General features: G+C 43.4%; 1 protein-coding gene across 1 annotated transcript; it reads left to right on the top strand.

Annotated features, from left to right (window-relative positions):
* The first annotated feature begins 5,298 nt into the window (after positions 1-5,298).
* Positions 5,299-18,127, top strand: LOC113605394 (signal-regulatory protein beta-2). The gene is made up of 5 exons (XM_027078719.1): positions 5,299-5,475; positions 11,953-12,318; positions 13,397-13,738; positions 14,279-14,344; positions 15,414-18,127. Exons 1-5 carry the CDS (start codon positions 5,355-5,357, stop codon positions 15,509-15,511), a joined length of 993 nt encoding a protein of 330 aa, XP_026934520.1. The 5' UTR covers positions 5,299-5,354; the 3' UTR covers positions 15,512-18,127.
* Positions 18,128-18,458: the final 331 nt, after the last annotated feature.

The raw sequence follows: 18,458 nt of genomic DNA, 5'->3' as shown, positions 1-18,458 counted from the left end.
GAGAATGGACTTGAGGACACAGGGAGGGGGAAGGGTAAGCTGGGACAAAGTGAAAGAGTAGCATTGACATATACACACTACCAAATGTAAAATAGATAGCTAGTGGGAAGCAGCTGCACAGAACAGGGAGATCAGCTCAGTGCTTTGTGACCACCTAGAGGGGTGGGATAGGGAAGATGAGAGGGAGACACAAGAGGGAGGAGATATGGGGATATATGTATATGTATAGCTGATTCACTGCTATAAAGCAGAAACTAACACACCATTGTAAAGCAATTATACTTCAATAAAGATGTTAAAAAGAGAACTATTATATGATCCAACGATCTCACCTCCAGTATATATCCAAAAGAATTCAAAGCGGGATCTTGAAGAGATATTTGCGTGTTCATGTTCATCACAGCATTATTCTCAATAAGCAAGAGATAAGCAACCCAAATGTCCATCAACAGATAAATGGATAAATAAAATGTGGTATGTCCATACAATGGAATATTATTCAGCCATAAAAAGAAGGAAATCCCATCACATGCTACAACTTGGTTGAAGCTAGAGAACATTATGCTAAGCAAAATTACCCAGCCACAAAAGGAAAAATACTGCATGACTCCACTCATATTAAGTATCTAAAGTAGTCAAAATCATAGAAACAATAAGTAGAAAGGCAGTTGCCATGGACAAGGCTGGATAGTTAATGTTTAGTGGGTATAATTTCAGTTTTGCTAGATGAAAATTTTCTGTTATCTGTTGCCCAGCAATGTAAATATATTTGACACTACTGAATTGTACATTTTAAAAGGGTTAAGATGGTAGATTTCTTGGTAGGAGATATTTTTAACCACAATAAAGAAAAATAATCCACAAAAGAACCCTTTAAGATGGGTGAAAGAAGCCAGACACCAGTCATCGTATAATTCTACTTATGTGAAATTCAAGAATCAGCAAAACCAATCTATGGTGACAGAAAATAGATTGGTGGCTGCCTATGGAGTCAGAGATTGAATAGAAAGGAGCAGGGGACTTCCCTGGTGGCATAGTGGTTAAGAATCCACCTGTCAATATAGGGGACACGGGTTCAAGCCCTGGTCCGGGAAGATCCCATATGCTGCAGAGCAACTAAGCCTGTGTGCCACAGCTACTGAGCCTGTGCTCTAGAGCCCGCAAGCCACAACTACTGAGCCTGAGTGCCACAACTACTGAAGCCCGCTCACCTAGAGCCCATGCTCCACAACAAGAGAAGCCACCGCAATGAGATGCCCACACACTGCGACAAAGAGTAGCCCCCGCTCGCCACAATTAGAGAAAGCCCGCATGCAACAACGAAGATCCAACACAGCCATAAATAAATTAATTAATTATTTTTTTAAAAAAAACTCAATATCTTGAGGTGGTGATTACATGCATGTATACAGAAATTTTAAAAATCTAAAATTTCAGTGAGCTACATTTTTGTTCCTTTACATACACTACTCTGTAAGTCATACCTCAACAAAAATTAAAGCAATACCAACAAACATGTCATGGGATTTGACATAAAATAAGAAAAAATAGACAAAAAAGGAGAATCAAGCCACAGGACAGGACAAGTTGCAAACAGCAGAGAGTCAGGTTCAAGGACCTAGAGGCTTCAGTATTAATGAGACACCAAATGCTCTTCTAAATAAAGAGAATGGGCTTCCCTGGCGGTCCAGTGGTTAAGACTCTGCTGTTCCAATGCAGGGGACATGGGTTAGATCCCTGATCAGGGAACTAAGATCCCACATGCAACGTGGCCCAGCCAAAAAATGAAAGAGAGACAGAGGGTGAGACAGAGAGGGAGAAAGAAAGAAAGAAGAAAGAAAGAAAGGAAGGAAGGAAGGGAGGAAGGAAGGAAGGAAGGAAGGAAGGAAGGAAGGAAGGAAGGAAGAAAAAGAAAATGGCTGAAATGATGCTAGATGAATTCAAGTTCAGGTCAAAAAAAGAAAAAAAGCCATGCAAACCTGCTTTATTCTCATGGAAACTGGGAGATTTGTTGCATACAGAACACTGGACATCCTCACTGCTTTAGCTCCCTAGTTTATTCCTAGTTTTGGAAGAACCGAGAATCTGCAATATTCATAGGAACCCACCACCAGTGGTCACAGCTGCCTGTGATTTACAAGTGATTTATGGAAGATTTATGGTGGGGGCCACTGCAAAACCTCACATTTGTCACCTTCTGATGCCCACACATCTTCCCCTCTCCATTTCTAGAGGGGCAATCATGCCTATCCTTCTCTTTCACCTTCCAAATCTAATGCAAGCATCTCTCCTCAGTAGAACTGAATCCCAAGCAAACCTGGCAAGGAGTTCTGAAAAATGTGGTCCCCAGGGTTTAGCTCCTCTGATAAAGAGGAGAACAGAGAAAGGAATGGAGATAAATGTTGATTACAAAAACACCAGTGCTGTTTTTTAATTTTTTTTTTTTGTTTTTTGTTTGTTTTTGCTGATGAGGTTGAATATTTTCCCTAGATTTGCTTACTGGGTTTTCCATTTTGTGGTAAACAATGAAGAAGTTGTTGTTTTACAAAGTTCCGTTTTTGCAGAGAGCAAAAAGTCAATGTTAAGTGTGGACTTGTGTTTTATATATACCTCAGTTGCCCCTGTTGAAAACAATTTAGACTAACTCCACAAGCTAGTAATAGACACCATCATTCCTGCAACAACCAAGTACCAAGTCCACTAAACCTGGAGGAGAATCACTGCTCCTAGATACTGAGAAATTACTGGGAGCCAGTGCCCCACATGCTAATCATATGGCATCCTTTTTATGGTGAAGGGACAAGTTTAATATTTTTTATATACTTCCTTGTGCATTTTTCCTCCTCACAGTAGTCCAGTCCTTCCTGTGCAGTTCTGTCCCTTATCAAAGATGGAGCCTAAGACTTGTTGCCTCAATGAGGGGGCCAAAGGGATTCCAGCCAAAACAAAGAAGACCATCTGCTCAGAAGACAGTTGAGGTTAGGAAAGAAAGAAGGGGGTGTCTTCCCTATGATTTGATGAGGGTGGCAAGTAAGGGGGAGGAAGAGCAGGAGTTGAGATGCTAGGGTCCTGGCAACCATACCCTGGGGTCAAAACTCTGGGGTGTGGTGAGAATGGCGTATACAAACCCCAAGTGTATTTAGAAATCCTAGGGAAGAAGGGATTTACCTGGCTTCTTAGGGTGTCCAGGAACCTTCCTAGGGTGCCACAGACCACACAAGGGGCCATGTTCAACCTGACATCTGAGCAACAGATCAGAAATAGTGAGGGAACTGAATGTCTCCAGAAACTTGCAACCATGGTTAACCCTAGGGAACGTAATATTAGGGAGCCCTATGAAGGAGACTTTAAATCATGTGAATTTTGAACCCCATGGATGCCTGTGGTAAATTACAAAAATACATATAATTCTTTACCCCCTCCCTGTATCCATGCCCTTTGTGATCTGATTTTGCAGCTCCTCTTATTAAGAGGTGAAGTCTATTTTCCATCCCTTGAATCTGGTCTGGTCTTGTGACTTCCTTTGGCCAAAAGAATGTGGCAGAAGTGACATTGTACCTTAGAACTTCTGCTGTTTCTCAAAACTGTCCCTCTCAATTGCGCAAGCCCAGACTAGCCTCCTGGAGAATGAGCGATCATATGGAGGAAAACTGAGGTGGCCCAGGCAACAGTCAGCCAACCCCAGTAGCAAAGCAGTTTAGCCAACCTGATGCAGATCTTGAATGCATGGCAATACCAGCCAAAAATCAGCAGAGATATGAAGAACAATGGAGCTGAGCCCAGATGAAATTATCAACCCACAGAATCACAAGTTAAATAAATGGTTATTGTTTTAAGTCACAACATTTTTGGTATGATTTGTTACTCAGAAGTAGCTAACCAATACAATGCCTTACCTATTAAAATAAATTAAACTAATTTTAAAAAACTTGAGAATGAAAGAAATAGCTGAGAATGGAATTCACACAGATAAGTGGCTGATTCAAAAGTTCCCCTGTGAGGATGACATGGAGGTCCTGAGGGTCTGGTGGAATTTTCTAGGCCTGTGATCTGTTCAAAGAGGTTCCAATAGATGGGCCTCCTCAACAGGAGAACAAGTAGAGGAAGCAATGCAATTTAGCAGTGGTGCCAATGAAAGGTCCCAAAGGCCATACAGGACCAGCCACACCTTGACAGACCCAGTGAAAAGTGCTCAGGGATGAAACTAGACCAACCTCCAAGACAGACCCAGACCCCAAGACAGTGTTCAAACCCAAGGCCCACTATTCTACCCCAGAAAGAAACTTCAGCTTCCTCTGCACCCAGGACCATCTGCATTAGGAAAGAAGAAGGGAAGCACTGAAAACTTGAGCTTCTTTTATTTTCTAGAAAAGACTGAGTTAACCTAAGAGAGAATGATGGCAGCATATACAGTGCTTACTCCACCCCATACTTGCAAGCATATTTTTATTTTTATTTTTATTTTACGGATCAGTGATTGTCCTGGCGTCACACAGCCAGATCCGTGTAAAGCCAAGATTTGAATCCAAACAGTGCAGCTAAAGAGGCTGTCAGACCTGGAAAAGCCTGGAATTAATTAGCACACTTAATCTTTTCCTTCCTGATAGGTAGCATGATGGGGCGGGGGGGGGGGGTCCCAAGGAAGTTTAGATCAATTACAGAAAATTAAGGTGCCACAAAACACAGATTTTTGCACAGTCCAAGTGTGTTACATTTGGACCCCCAGAAAATGGAGGTTTAGAAAGTTGCCCAAGATTACACAATTAGGAAGAGAGTGTGTGTCACCCTGCAATGTTAAAAGGAGACCTCTGGGAAGCTTGCTTTATAATAAATCCTTCTTAAGCAAATATCACCTCCTCTATTTCCTACATATTATGAATAATGATGGCTAATACGTTTAGCCTTTACATTATGCTAAGCCCTCACACACATGTATCATTCCTGCAACACCTTTCTTAGGAAGGGATTGTTACTGTCCCCATTTTGCAAATGAGGCAACAAAGGCTCAAAGATGACAAGTGACTTTGAAATGTCACACAGCCAGGAAGAGGCAGACCTGATTCTTGATCCAAAGTCAGGCTGACTTGAGGGCACACTATGACAGCCATGCTCATCTCCCTTCCAGGATGCCAAGGACAGGGTCTGGAAAAGGTCAAGTCTTTGAGAGAGTGATTACAGGAACTACTGCTCAGACACGAAAGCCGGAAACTTCTTCACCCAGCTTCTTCCTCTTACACCAGCAGCCTTGTCTTGCTGTAGTGAAAATATTTCCCCAAGTAGCCTTGGCCATGAGAAGCAGAAAAAGCCTTGCCCAGAGATCTCACTTCAGACTCCAACACCGATCAGAGAACGGAATGGTGGCCAGTCTAGGAGACCACGGGAGGCACACTTTGCCCCCAGTGATGCCCACCCCTACCCGCCTGGCTCATTCATCTCCCCGCTCCTGGCTGCTGGCACTGCTCCTTGTCCTCTGGGGTGAGTAGGATCTGGGACAGAACAGGATCCACCCCTGGCTGATCCCACAGAGAGGTGCCAGGAGGGGCTTGACCCCACCAATGTGGAGGGGAGGGGAGAGCTGAGAACTTTCCTGATCCCAGCAGAGTGCAGACCAAGTGTTGAGAGAAGCAGAACTTCTTGGGCAGCACAGGGATGTTAAGCTCCCAGGCTCTGGGCTCATACCGCCGGGTTCTGGCTCAGACACTTGTATGCCTATCTACAAAGAACTGCTCTTTGGGGCCTTTCTCTAGGGGTACTGTATTAAATATAAAAATGGTGAGGCTCAGCCCAGGACCAGCTACATAATTTGCCCAGCCTTGTGAAAAATAAAAGTACAGGTCCTTTGTTCAAAAAGTATTAAGAGCTGCAATGAATATTTTGGTACATGACTCTTTGAATTGTGGTTTTCTCAAGATATATGACTCAGCCATAAAAAGAAACGAAATTGAGATATTTGTAGTGAGGTGGATGGACCTAGAGTCTGTCCTACAGAGTGAAGTAAGTCAGAAAGAGAAAAACAAATACTGTATGCTAACACATATATATGGAATCTAAGGAAAAAAATAATTAAATAAAAAATTAAAATAAATAAATAAAAGGGCATGAAGAACCTAGGGGTAAGACGGGAATAAAGACACAGACCTACTAGAGAATGGACTTGAGGACATGGGGAGGGGGAAGGGTAAGCTGTGACAATGTGAGAGAGTGGCATGGACATATATATCCACTACCAAACGTAAAATAGATAGCTAGTGGGAAGCAGCCGCATAGCACAGGGAGATCAGCTCGGTGCTTTGTGACCACCTGGGGGGGTGGGATAGGGAGGGTGGGAGGGAGGGAGATGCAAGAGGGAAGAGATATGGGAACATATGTATATGTATAACTGATTCACTTTGTTATAAAGCAGAAACTAACACACCATTGTAAAGCAATTATACTCCAATAAAGACGTTAAAAAAAAAGTATTAAGAATTTTAAGACAGCAGCAGTAGAGCATTAAGGCAAGCATGAGGCCTGTCTAAGCTCTGGGCCCTGTGCACTGATACAAATCAAACATCCATGAGCCAAAATGCAACTAATCCTGGGACCCACCTCTTTGTTTGGAGGATTCAATGAGATAATGCCTGTAAATACCTGGCACGATGTAAAGATTTAATAACTGTTGGCTGTTATTATCATACCCATGTCTCCTCTAAGTCAGGATCAGGCTGATTTAGCTCCTGAGTTGTGGGCCTTCTGGGTACAACTCACTCTCTGAGCCCAGAACCCTCTGATCCACCAGACAAGATGCATGGCTATCAGTGGGCTCATTCCACCACCTGCCCATGTGGGTCTCTGCCCCAAGCCCTACTGAGGTCCAGATTCTGTTCATCACACCTAGGGTCCTCCAGAATTGTCACCCCCAAGAGAGGCCCCAGTGGGACCCTGGTGTGGAGTCAGACTTGGATGCTCCCTCGTTCACTGGCTGTGACTTGGGGCACCACTTCCCTTCTTCCAGCTGGTTTTCTCGAGGAAAATGTGAATCGTAATTCTTATTAACTCGTTTCACAAAGACTTTTGAGTGTCCATTACATGTTAGGCACTAGGTTAGGAAATCATATATCTAAACTAACCGGGATAAAATATATTCAAAATATTTTTGAAAAATATTGATTTCTATCGTGCTTCCAAAAGGGAACCCCTCAATAGTAATCATGAAAAACAAGAGCACGCAGATGGAAAATGGGTGGAAAGAAATCCCAGAGCTGTGGGAAAGGGAATGGTCCAGCTCCACAGCTAAGGTAGAGACAAAGCACCGAGGACAATTCCCAAAGTCCATGTGACAACATAGAAGGAGAGTCAAGAAAGGGAGAGAGAGAGGGGTGTGGGGCACAGGGCCTTATTCCAGGCTCCAGTTTCCTCCCTGCTATTTCACTTTCCCAGACTCACCCCAACTGGGATAAGAATCATGAGACTTTCTGAGCCCTCATCTCCTCCCACTGCCTCTACTCCATTAGTTCTCCCTTTCTCATCACACACAGAAGCTTCATCTTTATAAATTTTTTAACAGCTTTATTGAGGTATAATTGACATACAATAAACTGTACATATTTAAGGTGTACAATTTGACAAGTTTTGTGGGCATTGGACATTTCACACTTGTGAACTTATCAGCAAGATAATCAAGATGAGGAATACCTCAAACACCCATAAAAGTTTCCTTGTGATTCACCCTTGCCACTCATCCTCCTCCCCAGGCAACAGCTTATCTGCTTTCCATCACGATAGAGTAGTCTGCAATTTCTAGAACTTTATACAACAGACATCATACAGTATATACTCCTGTTTGCCTGGCTTCTTTTACTCATTGTAATTATTCTGAGATTCATTCATATTGTTGCACATATCAATAGTCATTTCTTTTCATTTCTAGCTACCTTATGGATAAACCAGTTTGTTTTTCCACTAACCTATTGACAGACATTTGGGTTGTTCGCAGTTTGGGGCTATTACAAATAAAGCATCTTTGAACATTCATATAAAAGTCTTTGTGTGGACATATGCTTTCATTTCTCTTGGGAAAATACTTAAGAATAAAATGACTGGATCATATGGTAGGTGATTGTTTAACTTTTTAAGACATTGCCAAAGTGTTTTCCAAAGTGGTTGTACCACTTTACATTTTCATCATCAATGTAGGAGGATAACATTTCCCCCACATCCTTGCCAAAACTTGGTATAGTCAGCCTTTTCAATTTTAGTCATTCTAAAAGGTGTGTGGTGATATCTGTTTGTAGTTTTAATTTGCATTTCCCTAATGTGTAATGATGTTGAATATCTTTCACGTGCATTTTTTTTGATGAGGGTCCGTTCAACGCCCATTTTTAAATTGTGTTTCTTATTATTGAGTTTTGAGAATCTTTGTATATTCTGGTTACAAACCTTTTATCAGATTTATGCTTTGCAAAGATTTGTTCCTACTCTGTGGCTTATCTTTTCTTCTTTCACAAGTGTCTTTTGAACTCCTTTTAAGAGTTCTTAATTTTTATTTATCAACTTGTTCTTTTATCGATCAAGATTTTGGTGTTGTCTCTAAATATATGGTAGAATTCACCAGTGAAGCTATCTGGACTTGGAGTTTTCTTTGTGGGAAGGTTTTTAAAACAAATTAAATGTTTTAAATAGATAGAAACATCTATTTATCTCTTCTTGAGGTAGCTTTGGTAGTTTGTGATTTTCAAGAAATTTGTTTGTGTTGTTAAGTATATATAGCCATGAAACTTGTTAATAACAATGCCTAATTATCCTTTTAATATCTGTAAAACTGTACTGGTGTCACCTCTCTCATTCCTGATACCTATCTATGGGTCTCACACACTCTCTCTCTTTCTCTTTCTCTCGCTCTCCTTCTCTCCTTATTCAGAAGGGCTAGAGATGTATTAGTTTTAATGATCTTCTCAAAGATTTTATTCTTGTTGATTTTCTCTATTGTTTTTGGTTTTCTACTTTATTGATTTTCACTCAGATCCTTGTAGTTTCCTTTCTTTTATTTACTTTTGATTTAGTTTGCTCCTTTTTTCTTTTTTTTTCTTTTTTTTTTTTTTTTGCGGTACGCAGGCCTCTCACTGTTGTGGCCTCTCCCGTTGCAGAGCACAGGCTCTGGACGCGCAGGCTCAGCGGCTATGGCTCACGGGCCCAGCCGCTCCGCGGCATGTGGGATCTTCCCGGACCGGGGCACGAACCCGTGTGCCCTGCATCGGCAGGCAGACTCTCAACCACTGTGCCACCAGGGAAGCCCCTTTTTTTCTATTTTAAGATGAAACTACGGTCATTCATTTAAGTCTTTTCTTCTTTCCTAAATAAGCATTTAATGCTAAAATATCCACCAGCTTAAGCAACATGCCACAAACTTTAATGCTGTGTTTTCGTTTTCATTCAGATCAAAATACTTCCTAATTACCCTTTTATTTTGTCTTTGACTCATGTGTTAGTTTTCAAACATCTGAAGTTTTCGTGGCATCTGTCTGTTACTGATTCTACTAATTTAATTCCATTGTGGTCAAAGTTCATGCTTTTCATGACTTGAATTCTTTTAAATTTATTGAGACTTTTTTATGACTTAGAACATGCTCTATCTTTGTAAATGTTCCTTGTACAATTGAAAGTAACTGTATATCCTGCTATTTGGGGATATAATTTTCTGTAAATATCAATTAGACTAAGTTGTTGATAGTATTTTTAAATCTTCTGTATTCTTTCTGATTTTCTGCCTATTTGTTCTATCAACTATTGAAATAAGGATATTGAAATCTCAGACTGTAACTGTGGATTTGTCTGTTTCTCCCTGCAGTTCTGTTGGGTTTTGCTTCATATACTTTCAAGTTCTGTTATTAGGTGCATAAATGCTTGGGCGTTTTATGTCTTCTTGATTATTTTACCCCTTTATCATTGTCAAATGGCATTCTTTATTCCTGGAGATATTTTTTGCTCCAAAATCTACTTTATCTGATATTAATATAGTCACTCCAGCTTTTGATTAGTGTTACTATGATACATCTTTTTCCATCATTCTTCTTTTAACATATTTGCATCTTTATATTTACAGTGGAGTTCTTGTAGGCAACATGTAGTTGGATATTACTTTTTTGTCCAATCTGACAATCTCTAACTTTTACAGGGAATATTTAGACCATTTACATTTAAAGTAATCTTTGATATGATTAGGTCTAAATCTATTACTTTCCTATTTGTTCTACTTGTTCTTTGTTCCCTTTTTCCTCTTTTTCTGTTTTCATTTGCTAATTTAATATTTTTATAATGTTATTTTCTCTCCTTTATTGGCTTATTAGCTATAATTTTATTTTGAAGTTTAGTGGTTGTTTTAGGGTTTATAATATACCTCTGTAATTTATCAACATCTACCTTAAGTGATATCATACCATTTCACATATAGTTTAAGAACCTTATGATGGTATACTAACATTCTCCCCACACCAGCCTTTATTCTATTATTGCCTTAACTTTACCTACACATGCATTATAAGCCTTACAATAGAATGTTACTATATTTTATTATTTTGGGACCTTGCTTTCTAGATTTGCTAGGTGGGACCAGAGCACCTCTCTCTAGGTAGAGTACTCCCTTCTGTGTAGTCTACCCATTGCCCTGGCGATCATGAGGTTTTCCAGTATTACAGGTGGGAGCAGGCATTATTCTCAGCCCTGTGCTGAGTGATGGGCACAGTTTAGTACATCCATGTGAGGAAACTACCTGAGGCCAGGGGAAGAATGACTAGAAAGAATTAGAGAGAACAAGGTCTGACTGACTCAAATAATGGTGTTTGGGGGTGGGTGTTTGCTGAACTTCCTGGAACTAAGGATAAACGAAATTCCTAGGATTGAATGTGGGGTGTCACTTGGTCACAGTTATGAGGCAGTTCTTAGTGGCTAATGGTGCATGCCTAGCTGAAGATGAGGGGAAATTAATTTAGAATTCCACAACACTTCCCTAGATCCTGTTAGAAGGGAATGTTTGCTTCATTCTACTCCCCTACCTCACTCCCAACTGAGAAACACCGCGATACAAACTTAAGTCTTGGAATGAGACCAAGTTATTCCCAAGGCCTGATGGAAGCACAGATGAAGGGAAACTCGAGGCACAAAGCTGATGACCTGTAGTGAGCAGAATCTTGAGGCAGTTGATCTGAGTCCAAATCCTGGCCATGACACCTACTGAATGCATGGTTCCCCTCAGGTTTCTGCACCTCCTTGAGTATTAGTTTTCTCTCAGAAATGGAGAACCTCACAGAGCTCTTGGAGGGAGTACCTGAGTTGCTGTTCATAACCCAGGTGTAGAAGAACTTCCATTGGGAGGGCTTGGCCTTCCTTCTCTGTGCCCAGTCTCAAGCCAAACTCAATAGCTCAACCTATCTTCTTATAAGGTCACCAGTTATATTTGGGTTAGGACCCACCTATGTGACCTAATTTTAACTTAATCACCTATTTAAAGACCCTATCTCCAAATGGAATCTCATTCTGAGGTACTGGGAGTTAGGACTTCAGTATATGAATTTGTGGGGGAGGCAAAATTCAGCCCAATTAGCAGTGATCCTGGGAAAGCTACCTAACTCTTTCTGGGTTCTCAATGTCTTCTATTGTAAGATGGGGATGATGCTGCCAACCTCTAAGGAGTGTTGGAGGAATAAATGAGATAATACATGCATTGCCTGGCACATGGTGAGCACTCAAGTGCCATCTATTACTCATAAGTAATCCATTTAATAGCCCTGCTCTCTCTCTCTCTCTCTCTCTCCAGCCAGCTGCCTCATCTCCTCTTTTACTTCCCTTTCCAACAACACCCCTCAAGTGTTCTAAGCAATTGTTCTTGACCAGCTGATGGCTGGTTTATGTTAAGTTTGCCTCTTAGGGCTCCAAGTCCCTCCAGCCTAGCACAAGGCCTTTCTTCCTCTGTTGCAGGAGCTTCTGAGCAGAGCAAGGGGGATAAATGGCAGGTCCTGCAGCCTGAAGGCCCCATGCTGGTGGCAGAAGGTGAGACACTCCTGCTGAGGTGTACAGTAGTCGGCTCCTGCACTGATGGCATGATAAAATGGGTCAAGGTGAGCAACCAGGACCAGCAGGAAATTTATAACTTCAAACATGGCTTCTTCCCCGGGGTAATGCCCATGATCCAGAAGACACTGGAACCACTTAATTGCGACTATTCCATCTATATCCACAATGTCACCGCGAAACATGCTGGAAGCTACCACTGTGTGAGACTTGATGGCTTGAATGAGCACTCAGGAAAGAAGCTGGACGAGGGCACCTCCGTGCTTGTGAAGAGTGAGTATCAGGCCCTGCAGGTCATAGCATTCTGCTCTGATCTGTCTCCCTGCATCTGCCACCTTTATCCACAATCATGCTGCACACACAAAATCTCAGTGGCATATAACAATTAGTATGTCTCACTAACACATTTACAGGCAGCTGGGGTGGTTCTGTTCTACATGTCTCATTCCAGGGCCCAGAAGTTTGGCCAGAGTACATATTTCTCATGGAGATGGCAGAAGCACAAGAGGGCAAGTCCCAACACCCTAAACACATTTCAACCTTCTACTCATATAATATCTGCTAACAGCCCATTGGCTAAAGCAAGTCACATGGCTAAGGTCAAAGTTAAGAGACAAGGAAGTGTACCTGGCCACCATGAATCCACAGCAAGAGTATGGATGCGCCACACTATCAGAGGAGAGTCAAGAACTGGGGCTGATCATTTAATCCCCAAGTAACCAGTCATACTATCTATAAGTCCACCATTGGTGACCTGGACACCCAAATCCTGAGTCTGTCATTCAGTAGAAATGTGTTCTTAAATTAGTCACTTCAGCTCTCTCTCCTTCAAGTGCTTAACTTGCAAAATAGGCAACAAAATTCCTACTTCAAGGGATATTCAGGTGATGAAATAGAAGAATTGATGTTTATGAAACCCCCGTAAACCGTTGACATGGAGGGTATCCATGTATGTGTGGTGGGGTGGGGAGGGGGGTTCATTTTAACTTAATGCAAGCATTTCAGGAAGTCTTCTCTGACTCCTTCCAAGCTTCTCTTAGTCCTGCAGTCCTCTGGGTTTCAACCTCAGGGGGATTTTCTGGACCATCTCCACCCCCAGACTGAGAACTTCTCCAGGGCAGGACATTTGTAGGTCTTAGCAAGCTTCCTTTTCCCCAATCCTAGCATCAGCACATAGTAGGTACTGAGAATTCCTTTACTGAGTGAATCAATTAGTGAATAACAAGGGAATGCGGGAGGGAGTGACTGAGTGAAGAAAACAGGGGAAGCAAAGGGAGGGTAGATATGAGGGAGGAAATGATTGGACTACGGAGGGAGAGAGGGAACAACAAAGTCCTCTCTTTGGCTGCAGGAGCTGGGGACCCAGAGCCAGACCTCTGGATCATCCAACCCCAGGAGTTGGTGTTGGCAACCACTGGAGACACTGTCTTCCTGAACTGCACGGTGCTTGGAGATGGTCCCCCCGGACCCATCAGGTGGTTTCGGGGAGCTGGTCTGAGCCGGGAGGCCATTTACAACTTTAGAGGTATCTCCTACCCCAATGTGACAGCGGTCCGGGCTTCCAACAATGATTTCAGCATTCTTCTGCATGGCATCTCCACTGAGCATTCAGGCACTTATTACTGTGTAAAGTTTCAGAGGAAACCCAACGGGCAATACCTATCTGGACAGGGCACCAGGCTGAGAGTCAAAGGTGAGACAGGTGGTTTAGGAGATGTTGGGGGAGAGGGGGAGGTGGTCCACAAGGAAAATTTCATCATGTCCCAAACAAGCTAGCTCTTCTTAGCCTCAAGGTCTTTACATAAGCTATTCCCTCTGCCTGGAATGCTTTCTCCTTTTCTACAGAGAACTTCTACTCATCCTTCAAGGCCCAGCACAAATAGCCCCTCCTCTGTGAAACCTTCTCCTTCTCCCAGGCAGAGTTAATTTATCCCCATTCTGAGCTCCACAGAACATTTTATAGACTGTTAATGATTCAACAAACATCTATTGCATGCCTGTTGACTACTCTACACTACTCTACTACTAGGTGCTGCAGACACTGCAATGAAGCAAGCATTGTCCCTACCCCAGAGAGGCTCATGCAGTTCTAACTACAGGGCTTGACTTCTAGCCCCCATCCCAGGCAGAAACTGGCAGACTCATCTCAGGGACCCCAGCTCCTAACACAGGGACTCAAGAAGTGGAGTGATAGAAAGAAAGGGGAGTGTGAGACCACTTCTCTCCCTTGCAGCAAAGCACACTTCTCTCCAAGAGTCAGAATTCACCAATGAACGTGCAGCCAAGGTATTTCCATCAGGTGAGTGTACCTATCTCCAGTGGCGTTAACCAGGCTCCCACAGGTAAGTGGGGCCAGAGATGGCTTGGCCATGGGAAAGGTGCAGTCCCAGAATTCTAGGGCCCTTCTGCCACTAAGACAGTTCCCAGGACTCCATCTCAGCTGCAGAACCAGAACCCAGAGAACCACATTAAAGCTCAGTCAAAGGAAGGACTTTCTAACAGTCAGTGCTAACTGTTCAGTGGGCAGTCTTGCTTACGAGGTGGTGAGCTCCCCGTGATTCAGAGCAAGGCTGAACTATGAAGCTGTGCTTAACAGTGCTGAAGAACATGGCTTTGTAGCCAGGCTTCCTGGATTGAGCCCCTTTCTAGCTGTGAGATTATGGACAAGTTGCCTTACTCCTTGAATCTCTGGTGCCCTGCTCTGTGATCTAGGGGGAGGAAGGGAGATAAGAAACAGAGAACCTACCTCATGGGGTTATGTACAGATCCAATGGGGCCACATGTGTCAAGTGCCCAGAACTGTGCCTGTCACATCACCTCAAGGTACACTCAAGGGCACTTGATGACTGGGGCGAACTTGGAATAGAGGTGACCAGGTTAGCTTCCCTGATGCTCAGCCCTGTTCCTGCCATTCTTGGGAGCCAAATCACTTGGTCCCATCACTACTTTGACACATGTAGACCTGAGCAAATCACTTCCCCACTCTGGATCTGTCTCCTTATCTATACAAGCTGGATTGCTATCCTACCTTGCAAGATTAGTTTGAGGATTATATAAGGCAATTAGGAAGTGCTTAGCTCAGGGCCTGGGACAGAGGAGCTGAGCAGTCTATAACGAAAGCAATTTTCTATTGTTATCAGAGGTCAGAGATGCTGTCAAATGATTAAAGGTACAGGTAGGATATTGGGCAAAGGCTCTTCGAGCCTGGGACAGGGGGATGGGAGGTCTTTGATCTCTTCCAGGGTAAAAAGGATGAGGCCCCAGAGGTTATACAGAAGTTTGACCCAACTCCAGCATAAAGGCACTGAGGTGTGGGCTGTTGGGGGCTCAGCTGGGATCCTTCCTGAGCTTTCCTCTGTGTCCCCCAGGCCTCCTGTCTGTGCTCACTCTTGTGGTCCTGGGACTGAAAGCTGTGACCTTGGCTGCAGTCCTGCTGGCCCTGGCTGCCCACCGGAGGAACCCTTGACAAGAAGATGTCAAAAATTCAGGCCCAGCAGCTGTGCTCATCTTGGCATGGGGCATGGGGCATGGGGTATGGATGACTGGTCAGCCCTAGAGTGGGTCCTCTAAGAGAGGGCCAGGGACTCCCCAATCATTCCTCTGCCTCCAATTCCAGCCTCCAGTTGCCCTCAGGCCTCATGACGAACTCCAGATTCCCTACACCCGATTTCCTTTCACCTGGCGAAATTCCCCATTTGGCACTGGGCTCCCCTCTGATTTGCCTTCCTCTCTCTTCTCAGCCTGTTCAAGCCCTCCTTGTTCTTCAAGACCTTGCCCAGGTCTCTCCTTGAGGCCCTTGCTCCTGCTGTAGCCCCTTCTGGAGGGCTTGCCCCCTTGCTCCCCACTCCACATTTTCTCTTCCTTCAAGATGCAACTCAGAGTCTTTCCCAGAAGGTTTCCCTGAGTGTCTCTGAGCCCAACCAGACCACCTGCGCCCCTCCATCTACATCCTTCCTTCCTCCTTTCCTGCCTTCTTTCCTTCTCCACTGTGGCTGACTTGGGTGGCTGTAACAGTTAGAATGCAGGTTTGGCAACTTTAACAAAACTCTTAAATAACAGTGGCTCAAATCAGAAGAAAGTTGGTTTCTTTAGTAATATTCCAGTATAAGCCAGCCAGGCAATTCGGGACTCCCTGGTATTGAGACCCAGGATTCCTTGATCTTGTTGTTACCAGGTCCATATCCCAGGCAGAAAGACCAGGGAAAGAAGTAGTGAAGGGGAGAATGACACTTCCTTTCAAGGTCACAGCTGGGAATTTGTCCACATCACCTCTAATTGGCTGGAATGTGGTCACATGGTCACACCTAGCTGCAAGGAAGGCTAGGAAATGTAGTCTTTATTCTAGCAAGGTGCGCCCAGCTAAAATCTGTCACTAGAGAATCAGAGAGTAAACATCAGTAGATAACCAGTGATCTCCACCTCTGTGGCATAGAGACAGTTTCTTACTTGTTCCATGGGACACCTGAATTCAATTCCCAGATGAAATGGCATCTCTTTATACCTCCACCTCCACTAGGGCAGCATAATGGAGGGCAGTAGTTCTCAAGAAGAGAATACTTTGCCCCCCCAGGGGGTATGTGGCAATGTCTAGAGACATTTTTGATTGTCACAGCTTGGGGGGTACCATTGTCATCTAGCGGGTAGAGGTCGGGGATGCCGCTAATTATCCTATAATGCACAGGGCATACCCCACAACAGAGAGTTATCTGGCCCAATGTATCCATAGTACCGAAGTTGAGGAACCCTGATGTAGGGGAAAGTATGCATTCCTTGGAGTCAGACATGCCCGATTTCTAATCCTGAAGCCCCCGCTCCCTCCCTGACCACCATTAGTAACAAACTGCACCTCTTGACGTCGAGGACAATCACGTGGACTCTCTGCACTGTATAAGAAGCAATTCAATTCAACATCCACTGAGGGCTTACTATGTGCTATGTGCTCTGTGTATACTCAGTGCATGCAAACTCCCTTTCCTCTTTCCACACAAACATTTATTAGCACCTATTAGGTAGGGACGTGGATTAGTCTGGATGTTTTTCATCATAACAAACAGAAAAGCAGCTGGAATAATACTAAGTCTAAGGGGCCATTAATTTAGTCTGAGTGTTTTGTGCCAGTTTCAGCATATCGATAACCAGTGTTGTGGTTGGACTGGCCCTTGTGGTTGGTATTATGAGTGCAAGATGCCCTTCAGTGATACCCATCAGGGAACTTTGAAGAAACAGAGGCTTATTACTTTACAAGACCTGGAATTTACACAGCATTCCTGGGACCACACAGTGAGGTCACAGGGAAAGAGAAAGAGAGAGAAAGAGAGAGAAAGAGAGAGAGAGACAGCACCTGGGGTTCTGTTTTATTGGGGTTGATGATTTTGTGGGCTCACTCTTTATTGGTAAATTTAAAACTTAAGAGTGGGAATTTAAAGCCCAGGAAGAAGAAGAAAAAAAAAAACCAACTGGTAGCTCAAATGATCAGTTACTGAAAACAAACAAGATCTCTAAAACAAAGGAAGCTCTATGGGGGAAGATGGCCTGACTCTATCTAGCCCTGTGGCTGGCAATGTTTTTATTCAAGATAAACACATTGAAGGGGATGCCTCTTTGAAATGAATGCCTCAACAATCAAAACTTAAATCAGATAATCGCGTTACAAAAAAGGAAAAAGAAAAAAGTGTCAAGGTTTACACTGCACTGAGAATTGAATAAATCATTGAATTACCAGATATCAGAAGAAAGAGTAGATATAATAAATTGAATAATGTCTCCCACAAAAGATATCCAAGTCATAATCCTTGGAACCTGTTAATGTTACCTTATATGGCAAAAAGGACTTTGCAGATGTGATTAAAGATCTATAAATGGAACAGTGGTCCTGGATTATTCAGGTGGGCCCTAAATGCAATCACAAGTGTCCTGATGAGAGAGATACAGAGGGAGATTCCACCCAGAGGAGGAGGAGAAAGCAATGTGACCACAAAGGCAGAGATGGGAGTGATGCCGCCACAAGCTAAACAATGCTGGCAGCCACAAGAAGCTGGAAGAAGCAAGGAGCAGATTCTCCCCAGTGTCTCTGGAGGGAGCATGGCCCCCTAACACCTTGATTTCAGCCCAGTGATACTGATTTCATACTCTGGCCTCCAGAAATAGGAGAGAATAAATTTCTGTTGTTTCATGCCATCAGATTTGTGGTAATGTGTTACAGCAGCCATGGGAAATGAATAGCACGGAACTGGGCCTCTGAAATAACTGGAGGTAGTTGCCTTCTCTGCCCCTGAAAATCTCCTCACCTGACAGGGTCCTGCAGAGTCTGCTCCCTGCAACACACACCCCCATCTTATCTCCCAACACCACCCTTTAAACTGACTCCACTCTGGCACCCACATGGGCCTTGGCCACACACATTCCCTAATTCA

Source organism: Aethalodelphis obliquidens, unplaced genomic scaffold (assembly GCF_003676395.1).
Source record: "Aethalodelphis obliquidens isolate GAN/ISIS:26980383/991018 unplaced genomic scaffold, ASM367639v1 scaffold42, whole genome shotgun sequence".
Lineage (NCBI taxonomy): Eukaryota > Metazoa > Chordata > Mammalia > Artiodactyla > Delphinidae > Aethalodelphis > Aethalodelphis obliquidens.
The sequence above is the reverse complement of the archived record's forward strand: the minus strand, read 5'-3'. Positions and strand labels throughout refer to the sequence as shown.

Bases quoted from the DNA above. Each gene is read 5' to 3' on its own strand.
- LOC113605394 (XM_027078719.1), top strand. From the start codon at position 5,355: ATGGTGGCCAGTCTAGGAGACCACGGGAGGCACACTTTGCCCCCAGTG. The intron at 12,319-13,396 runs GTGAGTATCAGG...CTTTGGCTGCAG, and splicing joins CACCTCCGTGCTTGTGAAGA to GAGCTGGGGACCCAGAGCCA. The intron at 13,739-14,278 runs GTGAGACAGGTG...TCTCCCTTGCAG, and splicing joins CACCAGGCTGAGAGTCAAAG to CAAAGCACACTTCTCTCCAA.